The sequence below is a fragment of the Bombina bombina genome, chromosome 1 (assembly GCF_027579735.1).
Source record: "Bombina bombina isolate aBomBom1 chromosome 1, aBomBom1.pri, whole genome shotgun sequence".
NCBI lineage: Eukaryota > Metazoa > Chordata > Amphibia > Anura > Bombinatoridae > Bombina > Bombina bombina.
This window is the reverse complement of record NC_069499.1, coordinates 1,193,841,106-1,193,865,773: the sequence shown is the minus strand read 5'-3', so window position 1 is coordinate 1,193,865,773 and position 24,668 is coordinate 1,193,841,106. Positions and strand designations below refer to the sequence as shown.

Here is a 24,668-nt window from a genome sequence, read left to right as displayed (position 1 = left end):
GATTTGGAACCAGAGTATAATAGCTATTGGTATTTGATCTTTGTTTTATCAGGTCACATATCAGGTTGTGATTGTGGTTGGATATTAGATATTTCAGTTTACAGATATGGGTGCAGGGAGGTGCAATTATATCTATGGACTTTAAAAAAATCCAGGTATTGACATATTGGTAGAATATATTCCAATAGTGAAAATAATTTCTAGGTACCTACCTGATTATTCTCTACCTTGCTTGTTACTTGACTTTGGTTTATTGGTGTTGGAATGGCTATTTCTCGTTGCTATATATGAGTGGTAGTTTAATGACTGATTCAATGGCTATATATGGGTATCCCCTTGTGTGTTCACTATTTCAGTATATAGCCCAAATATTTAATGCATACAAATGTTGTTAGTTAAATATATATGTTGTGTGTTTTAGTTAAGATTGCTTGTATGCTGGTTGACACTTTCTATTTTTATTACAGCTTGTCAGTTTAAGCTTTAAGATATTTAGTAATGTTTGTCCTCTCATCACTTCCGGTTTAAGCTTTAGGGCTGTGACAAGCTGCAAGCAATGCAGCGCGAGGCGAAGCAGCTGCTTTGCACCGCGTTGCATCGCTTCTGAAGTTCAAATATTTAATCTCTGATCGCTCAGCTACGCGACCTGACGCAGCAGAGTGCTCAGAGATGAAAAGGCAGTACACACTGAGCGCATACAGCCGCATCTACACGCTGCGCGCCGCTGCGCTTGCAGTGTGTCACAGCCTTTAAAGTATTCAGCAGCATATGTTGCAATTGAATTGTAACCAATCATTTTGTACTGTAACCAATCTTTTTGTACTAGCTGCGCTTTATTACTATTACACCGTTAAATCTATAAGCATAAAGGTCTTATTAGCAATCCTTATTGCTAGGTGGATTCAAGTATTCAAGTGCTCAATCAACTTTAGTATTAATGTTATGTGTGCTGCCACTTATAACTGTCAGCGTAACTACTAGCTACTAACAGCAATTTTATTCAACAACTTGGAATGTATGATGCATCTCAATATTTTATGTTAGAGGTCTTATATTTGAGTATTTTTAATTAAATATAAATATTTAAATTATTAGGCTGATACGTTGCATTGAATTTAAAGCTTTCAGTTTGAGCTTGGAGATATTCAGTAGCATTTATCATTTCTATAGTATTTGGCAATATGTATTGCAGTTATAGCATAACATCATTCTTTGCTGACTGTGCTTAATTGTGCTCAGTTGTTATTTCTTCCACAGCTTAATTTATAAAATTTCAATTTATTATGCAACCTGTGCTGCTAGACAAATATACAATTGTAACCAGTATTGTTTAGTGGATGCAAATCATTGATTACCAAATTGACCCATCTATTGTTGCAAAGCCACTTGTTACTGTCAGCGTAGCTACTCACTGATAACGGCGATTATAATTAAACAGACTTAAGAATTTCAGATATTTTAAAATTACAAAAATTGGGACCCCATCATCCCACAACACTCCCCTGTCCCCTGTCGCCAAACTTGGCTTTATCAAAAACTACTTTGGGTTGTCTACTAAAAAAATATATATACATGTGAAGGGTTATTCAGGGATTCCTGACAGATATCAGTGTTCCAATTAACTATCGCTAATTTTGAAAAAAAAAAATGGTTTGGAAAGTGCTACTTGTATTTATTGCCCTTTAAAAAGCAAATAACATGTAAACATTTCTAAACTCAGGACAAAATTTAGAAACTATTTAGCATGGGTGTTTTTTGGTGGTTATAGATGTGGGGGTCAAAGTTAGAAAAAGTGTGTTTTTTTCCATTTTTTCATCATATTTTTTATTTATTTTTTTATAGTAAATTATAAGATGTGATAAAACAATGTTATGTTTAGAAAGTTCATTTAATGGCAAGAAAAACGGTATATAGTATGTGTTGGTACAGTAAATGAGTAAGAAGAAAATTACAGCTAAACAAAAACAACGTAGAAATGTAAAAATAGCTCAGGTCCCAAACGGTCAACAAATGGAAAAGTGGTCTGGTCACAAAGGGGTTAAAGGGGCATGAATGTCAAACTTAAAATTTTATGAATCAGATAAAACATGTCATGTTGAAAGATTGTTCGATGGACTTTTATCAAATTTGCTTTGTTTTCTTTTTGTATCCTTTGTTGAAAAGCCTAACATGGTGGGCTTGCGGCTTTTATGTCCCCTTAAGATAAATAAACATACCTAGTTACCAGTTATTTATTCTGCAAAAAGGCCCCTACCACAACCATGATAGACCACACCTCTCATTCCATCTTTATTAAGGTGACCAGATGTCCCCGATTTTCGGGGACAGTCCCCGGATTTAGGAGACTGTCCCCGGCCATCAGGGGGTGAAATTGGTGATTCTAGTCAGGGGCCCACTGGGAGAGGGCCTGGCCCCTGACTGGGTGTTGGCAAGTAGTTTGGGACCTCTACAGGGCCCTCTGTCTGACCGCTGCTCCAGAAATTTAGTCCGGTGCTTCTGGTCCTAGTCTGTGAACTGAAGGGCTAGAACTACATGTTCCAGAATGCCTTGGAGCAATGGCCTTCAAATCAGAGTGTGAGGGTTCAGTCAGTGCAGAGCAGCAGTCTTCTAGTGCTGGGAGTGGGGAGAAAAGGACTAACAGAGCTGACTATGAGAGAGGTAGGCAGTACAGTACATTGTATTTAGTGCCTGCATTTAGGAGAGCTGTGTGTACATATTGTGTCAGTCAGAGAATCACATTTGAAGGATAGTGAGAGCAGTAAGAGCTCAGATCTTTGCATGGGGACAACACTGTGAGGCACTGATTGTTCCCACTGAGCTTGAATTCAGTTTGCTGTCAGCTAAGTTACACATAGTTTTGTTTGGTCTCATCTGCTTGATAAACCACAGCTGTAATTAATCTTTATGATGGTGCTGGGCTCTTAAAGGTAATGCCATGCAGTGCCCCTGTTAAATAAACAAACTGACCCTCTCTTTCCATTATTTACCCCTTTCTGACCAGACAGAGGTCTCACACAGCTAACTGTTATTGTCCATCCTAGTGTCTTTATTGACTTGTCAAATTAGATCTTGAGGCTTAGAGGAGTGTCATTTTTGTTCTGCTTGAGTGGATAAAATTACTGCTTTTGAATCTATCAATACTGCTAATAAATGCACAATGCTGCTCCTGAGAAAACTGAAGTTTCCATGTGTGGTTTATTATAGCCAAAAGTTAGGATTGTATACACTCAAGCAGAAAAAAAATGTGTGTGTCTGGCTATGTGTGTGAGATTGAAAGTGTATGCATGTCTGGCTATGTGTGTGTGTGTGATTGACTGTGTATGCATGTCTGGGTGTGTGTGTATGTGTGATTGACTGTATGCATGTCTGGGTGTGTGTGTGAGTGCGTGATTGACTGTGTATGCATGTCTGGGTGTGTGTGTGAGATTGACAGTGTATGCATGTCTGGCTATGTGTGTGTGTTTGATTGACTGTGTATGCATGTCTGGGTGTGTGTGTATGTGTGATTGACTGTATGCATGTCTGGGTGAGTGCGTGATTGACTGTGTATGCATGTCTGTGTGTGTGATTGACTGTGCATGCATGTCTGGGTGCATATCCCCCAACCGTCCCGATTTTTGCAGGAGAGTCCCGATTTTAGGGGTCTGTCCCGGGTTGCTAGCCATCTGTCCCGCAGTGCCCCATGCATTTAAAATGTATTCTTTTTTATTTTATTGGGCCCATACTCAGAAGCAGCTAGATTTTCTCTCCAGGGTTAGATACCTGTTAGATTCCCTGTGGAAAAGAAATGGTGTGTGGGTTAAGCAGGAGTAAGACGGCTGTTTACCTCCTGACCTCAGGTAATGGTGACCTCTAACCTCTGGTAGTGATGACATCTAACCCCTGGTGATAATACTAGCATGCCTTCAGTTTTATACGATGAGCCGTGCTATCACCAGGGTAACGAACAGTGGCAGCCTCAGACTGACAGCTAATGTGCTTGCCAACCCCAGGACTCCATACAATCAATTACAGCTACTCATATATGATGTAGTGTGTGTTTATCTGTATCTATAAGTGTGTGTGTATCTGCATGTATAAGTGAATTATATGTAGTGTGTGTATCTGCATGTGTAAGTGTATACTATGTAGTGTGTGTGTATCTGCATGTATAAGTGTAAGCTATGTACTGTGTGTGTGTATCTACATGTATAAGTGTATGCTATGTAGTGTGTGTGTTTATCTGCATGTGTATGCTATGTAGTGTGTGTATCTACATAAGTAAGTGTATACTATGTAGTGTGTGTGTATATCTGCATGTATACGTGTAAGCTATGTAGTGTGTGTGTATCTGCATGTATAAGTGTATGCTATGTAGTGTGTGTGTATCTGCATGTGCAAGTGTATGCTATGTAGTGTGTGTGTGTGTATCTGTATCATATGTATAAGTGTATGCTTTTTAGTGTGTGTGCATCTGCTTATATAAGTGTATGATATGTAGTGTGTGTGTATCTGCATGTGTAAGTTTATGCTGTGTAGTGTGTATCTGCATGTGTAAGTGTATGCTATGTAGTGTGTGTGTGTATCTGCATGTGTAAGTGTGTATCTGCATGTATAAGTGTATGCTGTGTACTGTGTGTATCTGCATGTATAAGTGTATGCTGTGTAGTGTGTGTGTATCTGCATGTTTAAGTGTATGCTATGTAGGGTGTTACTGTGCATTTTTGCTGACTTTAAAGGCCAGAATCTCGAATATTAATGGGGAATGCAGAGAGCAGTTTTAAAGAATCTATTATTAAATGTCCACTTAAGATACAAATATTTAGCACTGTCTCTGCAAAGGCTAATTAAATACAGAGCTCACATAGCGATACCAGTGGTTTGAGCTTGTGTTTGATTTGCTGCCTAAGAGTATTAAAAGATATGACTTTATGTAGAATTTTATTTAAATTACTTTGGTCTTATGTTTTTTTTTAAGCCCCGTCCCTGCTCCTGCCCATCACATTTCAAATTTTTGCTGCGGAGGGGGTGTCTGTACTTCTTTTGAAATGTCCATGAGCTAGTGACGTATGGGATATACAATCCTACCAGGAGGGGCAAAGTTTCCCAAACCTCAAAATGCCTATAAATACACCCCTCACTACACCCACAATTCAGTTTTACAAACTTTGCCTTCTATGGAGGTGGTGAAGTAAGTTTGTGCTAAGATTTCTACGTCGATATGCGCTTCTCAGCATTGTTGAAGCCCGATTCCTCTCAGAGTACAGCAAATGTCAGAGGGACGTGGAGTATCACTTATTGAATACGATGATTTCCCTAATGGGGGGTCTATTTCATAGGTTCTCTGTTATCGGTCATAGAGATTCATCTCCTACCTCCCTTTTCAGATCGACGATATACTCTCAATTTACCATTACCTCTACTGATAACTGTTTCAGTACTGGTTTGGCTATCTGCTATATGTGGATGGGTGTCTTTTGGTAAGTATGTTTTTTGTTACTTAAGGCACCCCAGCTATGGTTTGGCACTTTATGCATTTATATAAAGTTCTAAATATATGTATTGTACTTATATTTGCCATGAGTCAGGTTCATGTATTTCCTTCTGCAGGCTGTTAGTTTCATATTTGGGTAAAATAAACATTTTAAGAAATTTTTTTCTTACCTGGGGTTTAGTCTTTTTTTCTAAATTGACTACTTTTTTCTTGCAAATTGCGGGCGGTAATAGGCCCGCGGGTGCGCCAAATGCTAGAATTTATTGCGTACTTTCCGGCGTCGTAGTTGACGCCAAAGCCTTACACACGGTTGCGTCGTTAGTGACGCAAGTGTGTCATTTCCGGTTATTGTTGGCGCCAAAAAATTTTCAGTTACATTGTGCGTCATACTTGGCGCCAAACTTTTTCATTATTTTAATACCCCATTGATGTTTGCCTCTTGCCTTTTTCTCTATCAGAGGGCTATGCTATTTGCATTTTTTCCCATTCCTGAAACTGTCATATAAGGAAATTGATAATTTTGCTTTATATGTTGTTTTTTCTTTTACATTTTGCAAGATGTCTCAATCTGATCCTGCCTCAGAAGTATCTTCTGGAACTTTGCTGCCTGACATCAGTTCTATCAAAGTTAAGTGCATTTGTTATAAGATTGTGGAAATTATTTCTCTGAATGTCATTTGTAATAGTTGTCATGATAAACTTTTACATGCAGATAGTGTGTCCATCAGTAATAGTACATTGCCAGTTGCAGTTCCTTCAAATTCTAATGTACATGATATACCTATGAATTTTAAAGAATTTGTTACTGATTCTATTCAGAAGGCTTTGTCTGCATTTCCATCTTCTAATAAACGTAAAAGGTATTTTAAAACTTCTCATTCAGTTGATGAAATTTCAAATGACCAACAACATAATAATTTATCCTCCTCTGATACAGAAGATCCTTCCTCAGACATTGACACTGACAAATCTACTTATTTATTTAAAATAGAGTATATGCGTTATTTTAAAAGAAGTGTTAATTACTTTGGATATTAAGGTAACCAATCCTCTTGACGTTAAGTCTAATAAACGTTTAAATGCTGTTTTTAAACCTCCTGTGGTTTCTCCAGGGGTTTTTCCTATTCCTGAGGCTATTTCTGATATGATTTCTAAGGAATGGAATAAGCCAGGTACTTCTTTTATTCCTTCTTCAAGGTTTAAAAAATGGTATCCTTTACCAGCAAATTCTATAGAGTTTTGGGAAAAAATCCCCAAAGTTGATGGGGCTATTTCTACTCTTGCTAAACGTACCACTATTCCTATGGAAGATAGTACTTCCTTTAAGGATCCTTTAGATAGGAAGCTTGAATCTTATCTAAGGAAAGCCTATTTATATTCAGGTCATCTTCTCAGACCTGCACTTTCTTTGGCTGATGTTGCGGCTGCATCAACTTTCTGGTTGGAGAATTTAGCGCAACAAGAATTGGATTTTGGTATGGGACTTAACCACTTGTATGTTACATAGGACATAACTTCTTGGACATTGTATGGGGCAATCCATTAGATTGTTGAATCTATTTTTAACTGTATTTTTAACTGTCAGTTTATGTTAATAAAATGTTTGTTTAATACATTTTAATATCACATCCTATATATATATATTTTGTTTTTAATCTTTTACCTTTTAAGTACTTTTTCACATGGTTTTATATATATTCTTTGTGTAACACAATATTATATATTAACCTTTATGTATACACATTCCTAGTCGTGGACACCATCTTTAGCAACCCAAGCCTCATCTGAGGGTAGTGTAGCGCTGTATCTTGGCATTTCTTTTTACTCTTAACTTTTGGAGTCTGGTTGGGAGACTCCGCCTATATCAGATATAGCTTGTATGGTATTATTGTGGCGCTGATAGATATACATTCATTTGAACTTAAAAAATGGTATCCTTTACCAGCAAATTCTATAGAGTTTTGGGAAAAAATCCCCAAAGTTGATGGGGCTATTTCTACTCTTGCTAAACGTACCACTATTCCTATGGAAGATAGTACTTCCTTTAAGGATCCTTTAGATAGGAAGCTTGAATCTTATCTAAGGAAAGCCTATTTATATTCAGGTCATCTTCTCAGACCTGCACTTTCTTTGGCTGATGTTGCGGCTGCATCAACTTTCTGGTTGGAGAATTTAGCGCAACAAGAATTGGATTCTGACGTATCTAGCATTATTCGCTTACTGCAATATGCTAATCATTTTATTTGTGATGCCATTTTTGATATTTTCAAAATTTATGTTAGATCCATGTCTTTAGCTATTTTAGCTAGAAGAGCTTTGTGGCTTAAATCTTGGAATGCTGATATGACATCTAAATCTAGATTACTATCTCTTTCTTTCCAAGGTAATAATTTATTTGGTTCTCAACTGGATTCTATTATTTCAACTATTACTGGGGGAAAGGGAGTTTTTCTGCCTCAGGATAAAAAACCTAAGGGTAAATCTAAGGCTTCTAACCGTTTTTGTTCCTTTCGTCAGAATAAGGAACAAAAATCGAATCCTTCCCCCAAGGAATCTGTTTCCAATTGGAAGCCTTCCTCAAATTGGAATAAATCCAAGCCATTTAAAAAACCAAAGTCAGCCCCTAAATCCGCATGAAGGTGCGGCCCTAATTCCAGCTCAGCTGGTGGGGGGCAGATTAAGGTTTTTCAAGGATTTTTGGATAAATTCTGTCCAAAATCAATGGATTCAGAGCATTGTCTCTCAAGGATATCGAATAGGATTCTGAGTAATACCTCCTGTGAGAAGATTTTTTCTCTCACGTATCCAAGCAAATCCGGTAAAAGCTCAGGCTTTCCTGAAGTGTGTTTCAGACCTGGAGTCTTCAGGGGTAATCATGCCAGTTCCTTTTCAGGAACAAGGTCTGGGGTTTTATTCAAATCTATTCATTGTCCCAAAGAAGGAAAATTCATTCAGGCCAGTTGAATTTTGTTATGTAAGAGTACCAACTTTCAAGATGGTGACAATAAGGACTATTCTGCCTTTTGTTCAGCAAGGACATTATATGTCTACAATAGACTTGCAGGATGCATACCTTCATATTCCGATTCATTCAGAACATTATCAATTCCTGAGATTCTCTTTTCTAGACAAGCATTACCAATTTGTTGCTCTTCCATTTGGCCTAACAACAGCTCCAAGAATCTTTTCAAAGGTTCTAGGTGCCCTACTCTCTGTAATTAGAGAACAGGGTATTGCAGTGTTTCCTTATTTGGACGATATCTTGGTACTAGCTCAGTCTTTACGTTCTGCAGATTCTCACACGAATCAACTAGTGTTGTTTCTTCGAAAACATGGTTGGAGGATCAATTTACCAAAAAGTTCTTTGATTCCTCAGACAAGGGTCACCTTTTTAGGTTTCTCTGTCTCAGTGATTAATACTATGTTACAAGCTCGTAAATCTGTTTCCAGGAAGATTTACTATCGAGTTTGGAAGACTTACATTTCATGGTGTTCTTCTCATAAATTTTCTTGGCACTCTTTTAGAATTCCTAGAATTTTACAGTTTCTTCAGGTTGGTTTGGATAAAGGTTTGTCTGCAAGTTCCTTGAAGGGACAAATCTTTGCTCTTTCAGTTTTATTCCACAGAAAGATTGCTAAACTTCCTGATATTCACTGTTTTGTACAGGCTTTAGTTCTAATTAAGCCTGTCATTAAATCAATTTCTCCTCCTTGGAGTCTCAATTTGGTTTTGAAGGCGTTACAGGCTCCTCCATTTGAGCCTATGCATTCTTTGGATATTAAACTACTTTCTTGGAAACTGTTCTTCCTTTTGGCTATTTCTTCAGCTAGAAGAGTTTCTGAGCTATCTGCTCTTTCTAGTGAATCTCCTTTTCTGATTTTTCATCAGGATAAGGTGGTTTTGTGGTCTTTTTTTCAATTTTTACCTAAGGTTGTGAATTCTAACATTAGTAGGGAAATTGTTGTCCCTTCCTTGTGTCCTAACCCAACAAATTCTTTGGAAAGATCCTTACATTCTTTGGATGTGTTAAGAGCTTTGAAATATTATGTTGAAGCTACTAAAGATTTCAGAAAGACTTCTAGTCTATTCGTTTTATTTTCTGGACCTAGGAAAGGTCAAAAAGCTTCTGCTATTTCCTTGGCTTCTTGGTTAAGGCTTTTGATTCGTCAAGCTTATTTGGAGTTGGGTAAGATCCCACCTCAGAGAATTACAGCTCATTCTACTAGGTCAGTCTCCACTTTGTGGGCTTTTAAGAATGAAGCTTCTGTTGATCAGATTTGCAAAGCAGCAACTTGGTCTTCTTTGCCTACATTTACTAAATTCTACCGTTTTGATGTATTTGCTTCTTCAGAAGCAGTTTTTGGTAGAAAAGTTCTTCAGGCAGCTGTTTCAGTTTGATTCTTCTGCTGATGTTTTAAGTTTTTCTTATCACTAAAGAATAAACTCATACTTTGGGTTGTGGATTATTTTTTCAGTGGAAAATGGCTGTATTTTATTTGTATCCCTCCCTCTCTAGTGACTCTTGCGTGGAGTTCCACATCTTGGGTATTTGATATCCCATACGTCACTAGCTCATGGACTCTTGCCAATTACATGAAAGAATACATAATTTATGTAAGAACTTACCTGATAAATTCATTTCTTTCATATTGGCAAGAGTCCATGAGGCCCATCCTCTTTTTGGTGGTTATGATTTTTTTGTATAAAGCACAATTATTTCCAAAATCCTTTATTGATGCTTTTTACTCCTTTCTTTATCACCCCACTACTTGGCTATTCGTTAAACTGAATTGTGGGTGTGGTGAGGGGTGTATTTATAGGCATTTTGAGGTTTGGGAAACTTTGCCCCTCCTGGTAGGATTGTATATCCCATACGTCACTAGCTCATGGACTCTTGCCAATATGAAAGAAATGAATTTATCAGGTAAGTTCTTACATAAATTATGTGCTAGTGTGTGTTCTCTGGTAAGAATAAAATACAGAATATGCATTAAAACGTTTTTTCTCTATCTTATCTTCTTAAAGTGAAAGGTAATCCTAGCGTTTCACAAACGCTAGGATTGACTATTAAAACAAATAAAGGGGAGTTTCATTCATGAAGTATAAAATAATGTAGAAGGCTCCTTTATTTGTTTCAACCGATCGGCAAGTTGAGCTGCTAACAAATGCCACAGTAAAAAAAAAAATTCCTAAGAGGTGACGTTTTTACCTCTTAGCCAATAGCAGTGCAGTAAATCCAGCTCCCATGCACGCCAAGCCGGATTTACCGCACTGCTATTGGCTAAGAGGTGAAAACGTCACCTCTTAGTCACATTTTTTTTTTAGCCGTGGGCTTTGTTAGTAACTCAAATAGCCGATCGGTTGAGACAAATAAAGGAGATTTCTACATGAAGTATCTTATCCTTCATGAATGAACGTGCCCTTTATTTGTTTCAATAGTAAATCCTAGCGTTTGTAAAACGCTAGGATTACCTTTCACGTTAACATTTGGTAGTCATATCTCAAAAAACTCTAAGTACGGTATTTTTTTTTTTTTAATCTCATGGGCAAAATGTGAGAAATAACGTATATATCATACAATCACTCCAATCACATACCAAATACTATACACTGCAAATATAATCTGAGGAAAATATGCAAATAAAAGTTTTTTACCATTTGCCAATAATAAAAAAAAAAATGTCCCCGGATTTCATTTTAAAAATCTGGTCATCTTAATTTTTATTATACATTCTCAGAATTAGTCTCCTCTTTGCCCAATCTTCTACCCCTCTTTGTAATCCGTCCCATGGCAAACCTTTTCTATACTATGCCCACATTTCTCACATCTTTTGCCCCGACACGTCCCATCAGCAACTGTTATTGTTATAAGCTTGTATTTAGCCATTTTTTTTTAGTTTCACTAAACTTTATTTTTATTAAACACAATTTACATTACATTGCCTTCCATCTGATTTTGGCCCATCGTAGACCCGCCTTAAAACAAAAAACGTTTTCTTCCCAACCGCTAATTTTACTCCATCAATAAAAATAATAGCAACTGCAAGAAATACAACACCAACAAGCTAATTGTTCTCTGATGGAGGGATGTCAGTCTAACCAAACCTATCACGGAACTAACATGATGATGACAGTGTTTCTTAAACGTCAGTGAAGGGGAGGTGCACAAGGTTTGAAAGTCGCCGCGGGAGCTCTTGCGTTCCAAACACCGGAAAAGTGGGACCGGAAGTGTAGTTGACGTAGATTTGTGAACTGCTGTGTGTGTGTTGACACTTTGGTTCCCGATGGTCCTGAAACCCCAAGCATGTGATCAATCAAATGGTGATTGGCAGGACTCCCCATCTTATTGCTGAATTCCTTGGTCGACAAAGAGGACTGCAAAATGTTGCAACCCTCCTTGGCAACCAAGGAGTTAATGTGTTATCCACTCGCAATATACCCCTCTTGCTGTTTCTTATTTTATGTTTCCTTTTTTTATTTCCTCACCTCTCTCCCTTTCTCTTCCCCCAGGCGCTCAGTTTCCAAAAACTGTTTGCTGCAGAATCAGAAGACTTTGATGATGAGGTGAGAGTAATTTGCAGAGACCAGCCACTTCTTAAACGCTCTTTAATGATAGTCTCAATATTATTCATTCTATAAAGTGTCAGAGTGTGTATATGGACACCAGATTATTAGCCAACAGCTATGTTCAGAATGCTTTGTGGTGTTGGAGAAAATGAAGCAGTTTTATTTGGCCATACGTTTTAACATTTTATTTTATATTCAGAGCTATTAAAATGCAGCACTTCAATGCATGTGTGTGTATATATATATATGTGTGTGTGTGTGTGTGTGTGTATATATATATATGTGTGTGTGTGTGTGTGTATATATATATATATATATATATATATATATATATGTGTGTGTGTGTATATATATATATATATATATATGTGTGTGTGTATATATATGTGTGTGTGTGTGTGTGTGTATATATATATATATATATATATATGTGTGTGTGTATATATATGTGTGTGTGTGTGTGTATATATATATATATATATATATATATATATATATATATATATATATGTGTGTGTGTATATATATATGTGTGTGTGTGTGTGTGTGTATATATATATATATATATATATATATATATATATATATATATATATATATATATATATATATAAAACAAGAGAATGCACTCTCAGGACTTTTTCACAAAAACCAATTTAATGGAACGTTTTCGGGGTTCACAACCCCAGGCTGATGAAGGGGTTGTGAACCCCGAAAACGTTCCATTAAATTGGTTTTTGTGAAAAAGTCCTGAGAGTGCATTCTCTTGTTTTCTATTTGATGGTATATCATTGCACCCAGGCGAGTTGGCTATTGGTGGGCTGAACTGGAAATTGTCTACTACTATATATATATATATTTATTTATTTAAAGATGTGCATTTAGCAGTTTTGAATGCGGAAGTAGGAGGCTCTTTTCAGAGCCAAATATCCTCTTGTGCAAGTGAAATACAGTAAGATCTGTGAAATATCAGATCTTAGTGTGTTTCACTTGCACTAGAGGATATTCGGCTCCGAAAAGAGCAGAATACCAAAAATAGCCGCCTATTTTTTGCATTCGTCAGTGAATGCACACATCTAATAACACTCACAGCTTTAACCCCTTCCCGCTGTTAGGATGTTCCATGCAGTCCTAACTGCGCTGGGCTTTAGCGCTGTTAGGACGGCATGGAACATCCTAACCGTTTGGTTGTACTGAAGCCATAGCCACTTCCTAAATGGGATCGTGGGCTGGAGGGCGTTCCTAGTGTCATAGGTACTCCACCTGACCTGATCCCATAATTGAAATCACGTCTTCACATGAACAATCGCGTGATTTAAATGTTTACTTCGGAACTTTGTTCCGATGTAGACAAATAAGTCCCGTCAGGAAGGGGTTAAGTGTAATTATTTTTAAAGGAATAGTCAAATAAAAATGTAACTTTCATGCTTTATATAGAGCATGTTATTGTAAACCTCTTTATATTCTCAAACTTGCTTTGTTTTCTTGGTATCCTTAATTGAAGGGTAAATCTTCGTAGGCTTATAGAAGCCCAGGAGTGTCACATGCCTTTAGCACTCTAAGGCTGCATTAATTACAACAATGTACATCATTGTTGTAAACATTATTGCAAAACTGCTGCCATAGATTACTAAAGACGCATGCATGTTCCTTAGACCCTATGAGACTACCTAGGTTTACTCTTCAACAAAGGATATCAAGAGAACAAATCAAGTTTGACAAGAAGTAAATTAGACATTTGTTTAAAATTATATGCTGTATTTGAATCATAACAGATTATTTTGACTTTACTGTCCAATTAAGTTTGTTTTTAAAAGTAAAACTGCACTGTTAACATAAATCTGTTAATATTTTAACTGCAATATGTCTTAAAATATGAGTTTTTGGCATGGATACTTTAATACTGTATTATAATTTGTGCTTGTTTAATAAGTACAAATTGTTGGTTTATTTTCTTAGGATTTTCTTTCTCTCTTGGAGCTTCCTGAGACCAATGTCCTTCACCCTCTGAAAGCAAATTTCCGGCATCTCAGGCCTATCTCTCATAATCCTGTTGGTGGCACATCCCATTCCAACTCATTTTCTGGTCAAAAACAGCAGATAACGTCTGCCCTAGATACACTAAAACCTGATAGAAATCAGAACCTATCGAACTTTAACCATGATGTGGATGATGATGAACTACTGTCTATATGCAATGAGCTTGAGGAAGAAAAGTCAGATGAACACTGTAAACAGAATGCTAGAGGGTTGGCTGTGGATTCTAGTACACTCACTAAAACTGCTAATGCCATGCTATGCTTAAAGGGCATTTCTCATAATCAAACTGGAATACCTGAGAGGGAAAGGTCACTTGACAAACACCTTCCAGCCTTTCAGTTACGTCCTAGCCGAAGTGGATGGGGACTTGGTCAGGATCCTGAAAACAGCACCAAAAATTCATCCTTGAAAGGTATCACTGGGAATAAGCATACCATAACTTTGTCAGATGAAGCTTATACAGAGAATACCCTTAACCAACAGCTGCACCCAAGTGGGGAAGGAAGTTGTCACTCTCAGGCTCATGGGCCGACAGCTAAGAGACCCTTTCATACGGGCATGCTGGAAAATCAGCCTCTCACACCACAAAATGGTGGCTGTAATAGAAACATTACCAATACACTACAGCTGCATATTAAAGACGGAGGTGGTGGGCACTGCCAGTCTGCAGGATCCACCCCTAAGAGGCCATGCTTTAGGACAATTTCAGAAAATCACCCTTGTACTCCTGTGAAAGAAGGACAGCATATTCCATATTCCTCAACAGTGCCAGGGGGACTCAGTATAGCACACAATGGGACTAGAGGAAACTTGGCACAGTCTGATAACAGTAGGACTTGGCAACATAGTAGCCCACAAATCAACAATCTAAAGGGGTGCCAGTCTTCACCACACTCTTCCACACCAAGTGCTTTACAGACACCAGTAGTGACCAATCATCTAGTACAGTTAGTAACCGCAGCCAAGCAAACGCCACGGATGTTGTCGTGGGAAACACCACCCCCCAAAGAGAGGAAGTTCCCTGGGCCTGCTGGCCTGCTACCACATCAGGTGATGATGCAGAATAACAATTCTTATAAATGCTAGTGCTATACGAGCTTGTGAATCCACAAAGGAGTACCAGTAAAAACACACATGTCCTTTTCAATTGCAAATGTGAATACAATAAGTCTGGTGCGATACCTGTCAGAACCCACTCATTGGGTCCCAGTAGTAATATTCAGTAACACACACAGAGGTAGCACTCGGGTAGATAACTAACTTTATTTAAGTGTGCAACGTTTCAGGGCTCCTGCCCCTTTCTCAAGCTGAGAAAAGGGCAGGAGCCCCGAAACGTTGCTCACTTAAAGTGATTGTAAACTTGAACATAGTCGCTCAAGTCATAGGAAAGAATTTACAGAATGAATGAGACTTTCATTCATCAAATGTGTAGGATATACTATCTTCTGATATTTTCACCTTGTAATGCCTATGCTCAAGTTTACAATCACTTTAAATAAAGGTACAGTTATCTACCTGAGTGCTACCTCTGTGTGTGTTACTGAATAATGCTATACTAGCTTGGTATTTGTACCTACTTATACTAAATGATACTAGGGATATATGGGACATATATCCTTTGGGTGTACTGTTTGTTTTATGGCAGGTATTCAAAACATATTATAAGTCTGTTTCTCTTTCATTGTTTGGCACAGACTGACAATAGCTAGGGGGCTTAATTCCCGTACCTTCCCTTCTAGAAGAGAGTTATAGAACATGACACAAACAAGGGTTTTAAGGAAAATAAAACTGGTTGACAGTAAGGACCCAAGGCTTGCTGAATCTCATCTTGTTAAAACTGGAAGAGCATTATTATATTGTCACTGCAGTAAGATCCTTTCTTTACCTTTGTCTCCAGGGGAATAGCAAAGGGCTTGAAGAGATCCTGGTGTCTACTCCCTCCACACCTACACATGGAGCATGTGCCAGGCTCTCCACTAAGGTACCGTATCTCTGCTTGCTCAGGATGGAACATTTCTTCTCTCTTCTTAGTTTTTTTTATTCTCCACAGCAACCACAATGCATCTCCTTTGTTGATCCTTTTCTTAGATTCTTTCTTGTCAGGTTTGTTCTCCACGCAGTATCTTGTTCCACTTTTCAACATCTCTTTATCAGTCGATCTTGTCCATCTCATTATTCTGCTTTACTTCTCATCCACTTACTGTGTAGACTTGCGGTTTCTGTCTACTTTACTTTTATCCGGTTGTCTTGCTTTTGTTTCTTCCTAGATTTGCTGTATTTTCCTCCTCTTTGTCATTTGATTCTTTTAATCTGTGCACCAAAGTCTGTTAGTAATTTTTGCTACTCTTTCCCACTTCTGTTGCCTATCATGCTCCCTTCTTAAAGGGACAGTAAGGTTAAAATTAAACTCATGATTCAGATGGAGCACGCAGTTTTAAACAACTTTCCAATTTGCTTGTTCTTTTGGTATCTTTTATTGAAGATTAAAACTAGACAGGCTCATAAAGGCGCAGGAGTGTGCACATGTCTTTATTTGTAGCTTTGTTATACAATGTTGCAAAACACTGCTGCCATAGAGTACTAAAGACACGTGCACACTCCTGAGTTCTTATGAGCCTACCTAGTTTTACTCTTCAATAAAAGATACCAAGAGAACAAAACAAATTTGATAACAGAAGTAAATTGGAAAGTTGTTTTAAATTACATGCTCTATCTGAATCATTTAAAGTTTTTAATTTTGACTTTACTGTCCGTTTTATTTTTTAATTGCGTTCCCCTCTCTGTCCCCTTAAAGTGAATGTAAATTTTGATGCTAAAGTGCCCGGCTTTTAAAACTTTGATTAAAAACAGGGGCACTTTAATTCATCAAAATTTACATTTCACTCCTGTTGTGTAAAAAAACTTACCTTTTAAACTTCACAGCAGCTCCAGCTTCCTTCAGTCTCACAAGCCATTTCTGGTGTCAGAAATGATTGATAGGTCATCCTCCAATCACAGCTTCCCCCTCGGGGGATTCAGTGTCTGATTCACTGCTGTTATTGGAGGAAGCCGGATGCCTCATTTTAGACCCAGGAAGAGGCTTTGAAACGGGTGGAGGAAGATGGAGCTGCTGTGAAGATTAAAAGGTAAGTTTTTTTTTTCACAACAGGAGTGAAATGAAAATTTTGATGAATTAAAGTGCCCTTGTTTTTAATCGAAGTTTTAAAAACCGGGCACTTAAGCATAAAAATTTACATTCACTTTAAAGCACTTTGTCTTTCTCATCCTCTACTAATTGTTATTTTCTCACTATTTCCCCCTTCCTTAACCATATCCTTAACCATATCCTTAGGTTTTATTCCACTTGAATTTCTCCTGTCACTTTCTCCCATTTCTCTTGTGTTCTGCTTTTTAATCTCTCATATTCTTACATTTAGACTTGTTGTTGTTTTTACAAACAACAATCCTCTTCTATCAGTTGTTCCATTAGTTTTGACACTTGATATATTAGATCAGAAGCGCATATCTGTGAAGAGATTTTCTGAGCTGTACTTCTGATCTACTATAATCGTAGGAATTTTTGCTCACGTCTACATTTCTGTTTTACTGCTCTCTCGATCCTTGTTCCAAAATCCCTCTCCTTACTCGGTAGTCTCATCTCTCATTTCTAGTTCTGCAGAGTGCATGTTATGTAGTCTTCTTACCTCCACTCTGTCCTGCAGTTTCTTTTCAACACCATGTTCCTTTTTTTTCTTTTCAACTATATCAGAAAACCTTAACCTATGTGAAAGATATTATAAAATGTACTTTGTAAACATTGTTAATATTATTTATTTATTCATTAAAGCATTTTGTCTTGTTCTTAAAGGGGCATTATAGTGGAAAATGATATGCTTTAATTTATCATTTTTCTACTACTCACTCAGGGACAGCCAGTGAGCTATCTGCAGTAGCAGTTGCGTGACTGCTGCAATCAACCCCTGGGTTCAGCTTAGTAGCTCCAATACAATGTGGGACTTTGTGTGTTCAACCTCTTTGCCAAGGTTGTGTTCCAAGATGAGTAGTGCAAGAATAACATTCTCTAACAAATTAGAGCATGTATTTTTTCCCACTACAATGTCCCTTTAATGATAGTTTGGGGGCTGGTCATTGTTTTAGATTTTGTCTACAGTCAGCTTTCATGTACAGTACAACTCATCTACCAAGTAATTTCTGCTCACTATCATTTCATATTGGCTGGTTAGTTAGGCAACTCAAGCATAACTTTTTTTTTATATTATCTCTCTGTCATCTCTCTGTCATCTCTCTGTCATCTCTCTGTCATCTCTCTGTCATCTCTCTGTCATCTCTCTGTCATCTCTCTGTCATCTCTCACTCTATCATCACTCGGTTTTGCTTTGTATTGTACCATGGCTGCTTATGATCTGTAAACCTACTTCAAAACCTTTGTGTGACTGTCTCAAATTACCACAGTTGAGCCTCACAATCTTTCTTGTTTGTGCTTTGCTGAACCCAAATACTTTTAAAATCGGGACACAATCTGTCCCACAAACATAGGGCGCCATGTACTAAGGCGTCAATTTTTTCGCACAGACCGTATCAAAATAACCCGCCGGCATTCGCACCATGCGGATGGCACTTCGTTACATGAATGTACTAAAAACCAAGCCGTAAAATTTCGCGTCTATTGTGTGTCGAAGACAATCGGATTATTGATAACTTTGAAGCTTCGTTCGGCGCGAAAGAGCAAAGTTAAGAAGCAGTCTGCGACCTGATTGGTTTAGTTCTTTACCCACGTGACGATCTAGGTGTCATAATCGCCAGACAAGCGGCAACGACCATCAAAGCATCAATAACTTTGATTAGGTGCCTCGAAAAAGCAGACTGGCTGATGCCAATTATAACGCTAGACACAGCTTGGAATGAACCGGTGGCAAAAAAGTGTAAGGCTGCCAACAGTTTTAATAGTCCGGGTATGGCTTGTGAACGCGCTGTCATAGGTTCCAGGTATTCTGCTATTTCATTGTAAAGTTGCACAATAGCTTCTCTGTCCAAACGGAATCTCTGGATAATCTCTCGATCAGAAATGCTTTCCAAACCCATACGTGGAAGGAAAACTCTAGGGACTCTGATTCTTCTACCTCTCCTTCTTTGCAAGTTGTTAACCGGTGCCTGTATAGCCCTTCTTCCTCGTAATTGAATTAATCGGAAAAGAAACATGTGTAAAAGTGTCTCCATCTTCATTCACTGATCCAAAAACCAATAATGCTACAATAGTAGTCTAGTCCTTTCACTTAAGTACTTCTACCTGGCGTCAGGTTGAGACGCCCTATAGTTTTCTATTGTATTCGCTACCTAAATGGTCGCAAAGCAAATCACGCGAAGTTACAGTGAAAGTTGGAGCGGGCGGATTAGTTGTAACATTCATAATTTCCGATTACAGCGAATTTACGTGCGATCGAACATGTAGTAAGTGGAAAAAGGCTTCGGAACGATGAGTTGAGTAAAATTACGATCGCTGATGAAAATAGTGGTTTTTCGAGCAGATCGCAGATTGATACATACGAGAAGCAGATCGTGAGCGAATTTTGACGAGGAAATACAGATGGACGGTCACTTCGAAGCTTAGTACATGGCGCCCACACTGTTTAAAACCAGAGAATCAAATCTGCACCTTTCGTGCTTTGTTTTTAAGATGATTTTTAGATAATGAGCTTTAATTTGTTAAACTTTACAATCACTTTAAAAGGAAAACACTTTACCTCCTTTTATTGTCCTCTTACCTCTATGCCCTCTCTTTTTATTAAACTTGTGTTTATCCGCTTGCAGAATCCATCCTCTATGCATTGTCCATCTTCTCTAGTTTAGTACATATGTTATTTATTTTTAAATGATCTTTATAAATAGGAGGGCATATCCAACCAGCAGTCAGTGGATGAGTACATCAGAGGACCTTGGGCTAAGCTAAAAGCTGATTTTGGTGTGGATGAGAGAGACCCAGCCTGCTTTCTTTGCTCATACAGTGTGGTCATGGTGCTACGGAAGGTAAGAGCTTCTGTGTACAGTGTAAATGCAGTATTAAAGGGACACTAAACCCAATTTTCTTTCTTTCATGGTTCAGATAGAGCATTTACTCCTATTATCAAATTTTCTTTGTTCTCTTGCTATCTTTATTTAAAAAGCAGGAATTTGATGCATAGGAGCCGGCCCATTTTTGGTTGAGAACCTGGGTTATGCTTGCTTATTGGTGGGTAAATGTAAGCCTCAAATAAGCAAGCACTCTCCATGGAGCTGAACCTAACATTGGCTGGCTGCTAAGATTTACATTCCTGCTTTTAAAATAAAAATAGCAAGAGAACGAAGAAAAATTGATAATAGGAGTAAATTAGAAAGTTGCTTAACCCCTTAAGGACCAGCGACATACCCTGTATGTCGCTGGCCTTTTTTTGGGACTTGATTTGTTTTATAGCGCGGTCTTGCTACCAGCGTTGAGTCTGCTCTATTCCACAAAGCCTGCTGGAGGGAGGGCATTAATAGCATGTTCTTGCTAGACTTGTGCTATGATGTCCGGAAAAACCCCTTAACGACCAGTGACATACAGGGTACATTGTGGTCATTAAGGGGTTAAAATGTCATGCTCTATCTGAATCGTTAAAAAAACATTTGAGTTCAGTGTCCCTTTAACTTAGTTCTTCACCTAGATTTTATTATGCAGAGCATCATGCAAGGGACATGGAAATGAGCAAACGGTGTCAGATATACTGAGCTCCTAGAAGACTACTACATATCCCCAAAGACATCTCACTAAGAAGCAACTGGAAAGAAAATCAGATTATATGTGTAGGTGAAACACACACACACACAATCTGTAAACCGGGGCGCTTCAAAAGCTTAATTAGTGTAGTAACTAGAAAACAGATGAAATGATAAAATCTAGAATATAGAGGGATTGCACAAACTAAGTGCTATAAATCAGTAGCTATAACAATTTAATAATCTATGCAAGAATTGATGATTAGAACAAAATAAAAAAAAAACACTTCATAAAATACAAAATGTAAACATACACACAGCGCTTTGGTATGTCCTCTTGTGTTGGACCTTTTCAGCTGTGGATGCTCAATCTGTAATTACCGTTACAATAGAAGAATGTTCGCAAACTACGGAAGCCCAGAAGGGCCAAAATTTAGAGCAACGCGTTTCAGTGGATTGCCTTTCTCGAGCTCTCAAAATACGGTGAGAAGGGAAGAGCTTTATAGCGCATTCTTAAAGGGACATTTACCAATCCCATTAGGTATTGAATACATTTGATATTCATTATATTATACAAATGGCATAAATACAATGGTATACAAAGAAGTAGAATATTATAAAGAGCAATATTATAAAAAAAGCACAATGTTGTAAAAATATTATAGAAAAGTACTAAACAATGAGAATACAAACGTTCATGAAGCAGTGCTTAAAAGCAATTGATATAGGTAAAATCCTAATTTTCTAGTCTGTATATTTAGAAATATCAATATAAATACCAGTATACAGAAAACAATACATATATATATGTCACTTCAATAATGGGAAAATACAGATTTACTTTTATTTTTTATTACACAGGACATAGCTATTATTATAACTATACTCAATGACTGACACTGATGTAATGTTTCTTTTCTTTTATACTGAGAGGAAACCGCCTATTTCTAGTTCCTGATTTAGACCTCTTGGCATCATAGTTTTTAATTCATATATCCATTTGGTCTCTAAGTTCTGGAGATTTGTATGTATATTTGTGCCCCTCCAGTTTTTTTTAACCTTTGCAATGCCAGTATATGAGAGGCATTTCTCATCTCCATTGTTAAACTCTCTAAAGTGTCTAGGTATAAGAAGATCTTTATTCCTTTCTTTGTCATGGTTCTCTATCGACCATATGTGCTCTCTAATTCTGTCACGTAGGGGTCTCTCCGATTTCCCCTACGTACTGCTTCCCACACTTGCACTCTAAAAGATAGAATATATTTTTGTCCGTACATCTTATGTCATGAATTTTGTGTTTCTTCCCTGTGATGTTGGATGTAAATGTTGTTTTGGTTTTCTTTGAATGCTTACAGGATTTACAGGTTAAACATGGGGGGAAAAGCATTTAATGTTATTTCCTAGTAAGTCCCTATTCCCTGTAGTTTTCTTTCTCAACTCAGTAGGGGCTAGAAGGAATTTTTAGATTACGTGCCCTTTTATACACTATATATGGAGTTTTTTGGTAGTAATTCTCCCAATCTATCATCACTGCCCAATGCTTTTTTTATAATTCTCTCTATTAGGTGTTTATTCTGGCAGTAGGTTGTGATAAATGGAACAAATAATTTTATCTTCACGTTACTTTTTTTTTTTTTTTTTTAAGCGTTTTCTATCTATAGAAGTCTCCTTAGCTTCATAGCCCCTTGCAATGAATTTATTTTTCAGTATTTCTGCTTGTTCATTATAATCACCTTTTAGTACTAAAAAATGTTTTTCTAATTCTCTTTTTGTATTTTTGGTATACATCCACTGTTTCAAAGTGGGTTCTAGTATTTATTTTGTCATCCCTTACAAATAGTTCTAGGTCCAAGAAATTGGGTTTTACTTTTTTCACTGGTAAAGGTTTATGTTTATTATTCATCTCAAGTACAAAATTGTCCAGATCTAATTCGGACCCTCTACAGACAACTATATAATGTGGTCAATATATCGCTTGTATAGGACCAGAAGAGCATTAGAGCAATTTTTGTGTTTTTATGTATCCATTATCAATTGTATAATAATATGATGAAGTATGTTATAAGGTTTAAACTATTCAATGCATTGTACCTGATCTAATGAATATCAAATGTATTCACCGTATTGAGAGAGCCTGAGAAAGGCAATCCGCCGAAACACGTTGCTCTAATTTTTGGCCCTTCAGGGCTTCTGTAGTTTGCCAACATTCTTCTATTGTAGCGGTAATTACAGATTAAGCACCCGCAGTTGAAAAGGTCCAACACAAGAGGACATACCACAGCGCTGTGTAAGGCACACTAAGTACCGTGTATCATAGAAGGAAATGCCTAGTCAGAACAATCTACACAGACACGATGTAAGTACCGAATAGCACCTGTTGTGTAAACTATTTTCATACTTTGCCGCCCGGCTTCCTCACTTTCTCTCTTCAAATATACCAACCCTAATTCTTGGGGACTTCAACATTCCCATTGACAACCCATCTGCCCCCACTGCCTCTAAACTTCTTTAACTCACATCCTCCTTCGGTCTCTCACAATCCACCCTACTCCCGACTCACTGTGATGGACACTCCATCGACCTGGTATTTTCCTACCTCTGCTCTATATCTGACACCACCTGTCGCCCTTTTCCCATTTCAGACCATCACCTGGTCACCTATAATATTAATGAAAAAGCTAAACCCACTTCTCCATCCTGCACCTGCAGAAATACACATGCTGTGGACCCGCTCCAATTTTCAAAAAACATTCAAAATCTCCTCCCTTACACTTCCACTATAACCTGCCCTGATCTCGCTACAGCCCACTATAACAAAACTCTCTCCTCTGCACTAGACACACTTGCCCCTCCCCAGCTGCGCAAAACACCACGCAGTCAGTTACAGCCTTGGCATGCTCAGCATACACGCTATTTGCAAAAATGCTCTCGTACTGCTGAGCGTGTCTGGAGGAAAACTCACTCTGAATCTGATTTCATACACTATAAGTTTATTCTTCGCTCATACACTTCTGCCCTTCACTTAGCCAAGCAAACCTACTTCTCTTCTCTCATATCTACTCTTTCCTCAAACCCTAAATGACTCTTTTCCACCTTTAACTCTCCTCTACCCACCTGCTCCACCACCCCCGTCTGTCTTTAGTGCTCAAGCCCTGGCAGACTACTTTTTAAACAAAACGCGTACTATTCGAAGCAACATCCCAACACCAACCTGTAATATTCCAACAGGCCCAATTACTCCCTCTGCCACTATCTCTATCTTCCATCCAGCCACTGAGAATGAAGTTTCTTCCTTACTATCCTCCTCACTACCTGCCCACTCGACCCTATCCCTTCCCATCTAATACCCTCCTCTATCTTCCACCCTCACTCCTGCTCTTACCCACATCTTCAACCTATCTCTCTCTACCGGCTCATTCCCATCTTCTTTCAAACACGCAAAAGTCACTCCCATACTCAAAAAAACCCTCCCTCGACCCCAATTCTCCCGAAAGCTACCGCCCCATATCACTGCTTCCACTAACATCAAAACTTGTAAAAACTAGTTTACAATCGCCTAACCCACTTTCTGTCCACCAAATCCTTGCTTGACCCACTGCAATCCGTTTTCCGCCCAAAACATTCAACTGAGACTGCCCTTACCACTCTATACTCATCTTACTCGACCTCTCAGCTGCCTTCGACACAGTTGACCACCCCCTCCTCCTACAGACCCTTAGCTCTTTTGGCCTCTGTGACACTGCTCTTTCCTGGATTCACTCCTATCTTTCCCACAGCTCTTTTTCTGTGTCATTTGCCGGTGACTCCTCCTCTCCTATGCCTCTGTCTGTTGGAGTACCTCAAGGATCTGTTCTG

At 38.1% G+C, this 24,668-nt stretch overlaps 1 protein-coding gene across 1 annotated transcript in view; it reads left to right on the top strand.

Annotated features, from left to right (window-relative positions):
• The first annotated feature begins 11,702 nt into the window (after positions 1-11,702).
• Positions 11,703-24,668, top strand: part of HROB (homologous recombination factor with OB-fold) — a 108,153-nt gene continuing 95,187 nt past the window's right edge. The window contains exons 1-5 of the mRNA XM_053700060.1: positions 11,703-11,795; positions 11,985-12,038; positions 14,001-15,131; positions 15,979-16,062; positions 19,968-20,105. Of these exons, the coding sequence (XP_053556035.1) occupies positions 11,793-11,795; positions 11,985-12,038; positions 14,001-15,131; positions 15,979-16,062; positions 19,968-20,105 (1,410 nt within the window). The 5' untranslated portion in view covers positions 11,703-11,792. The remainder of the gene's footprint in view (positions 11,796-11,984; positions 12,039-14,000; positions 15,132-15,978; positions 16,063-19,967; positions 20,106-24,668) is intronic.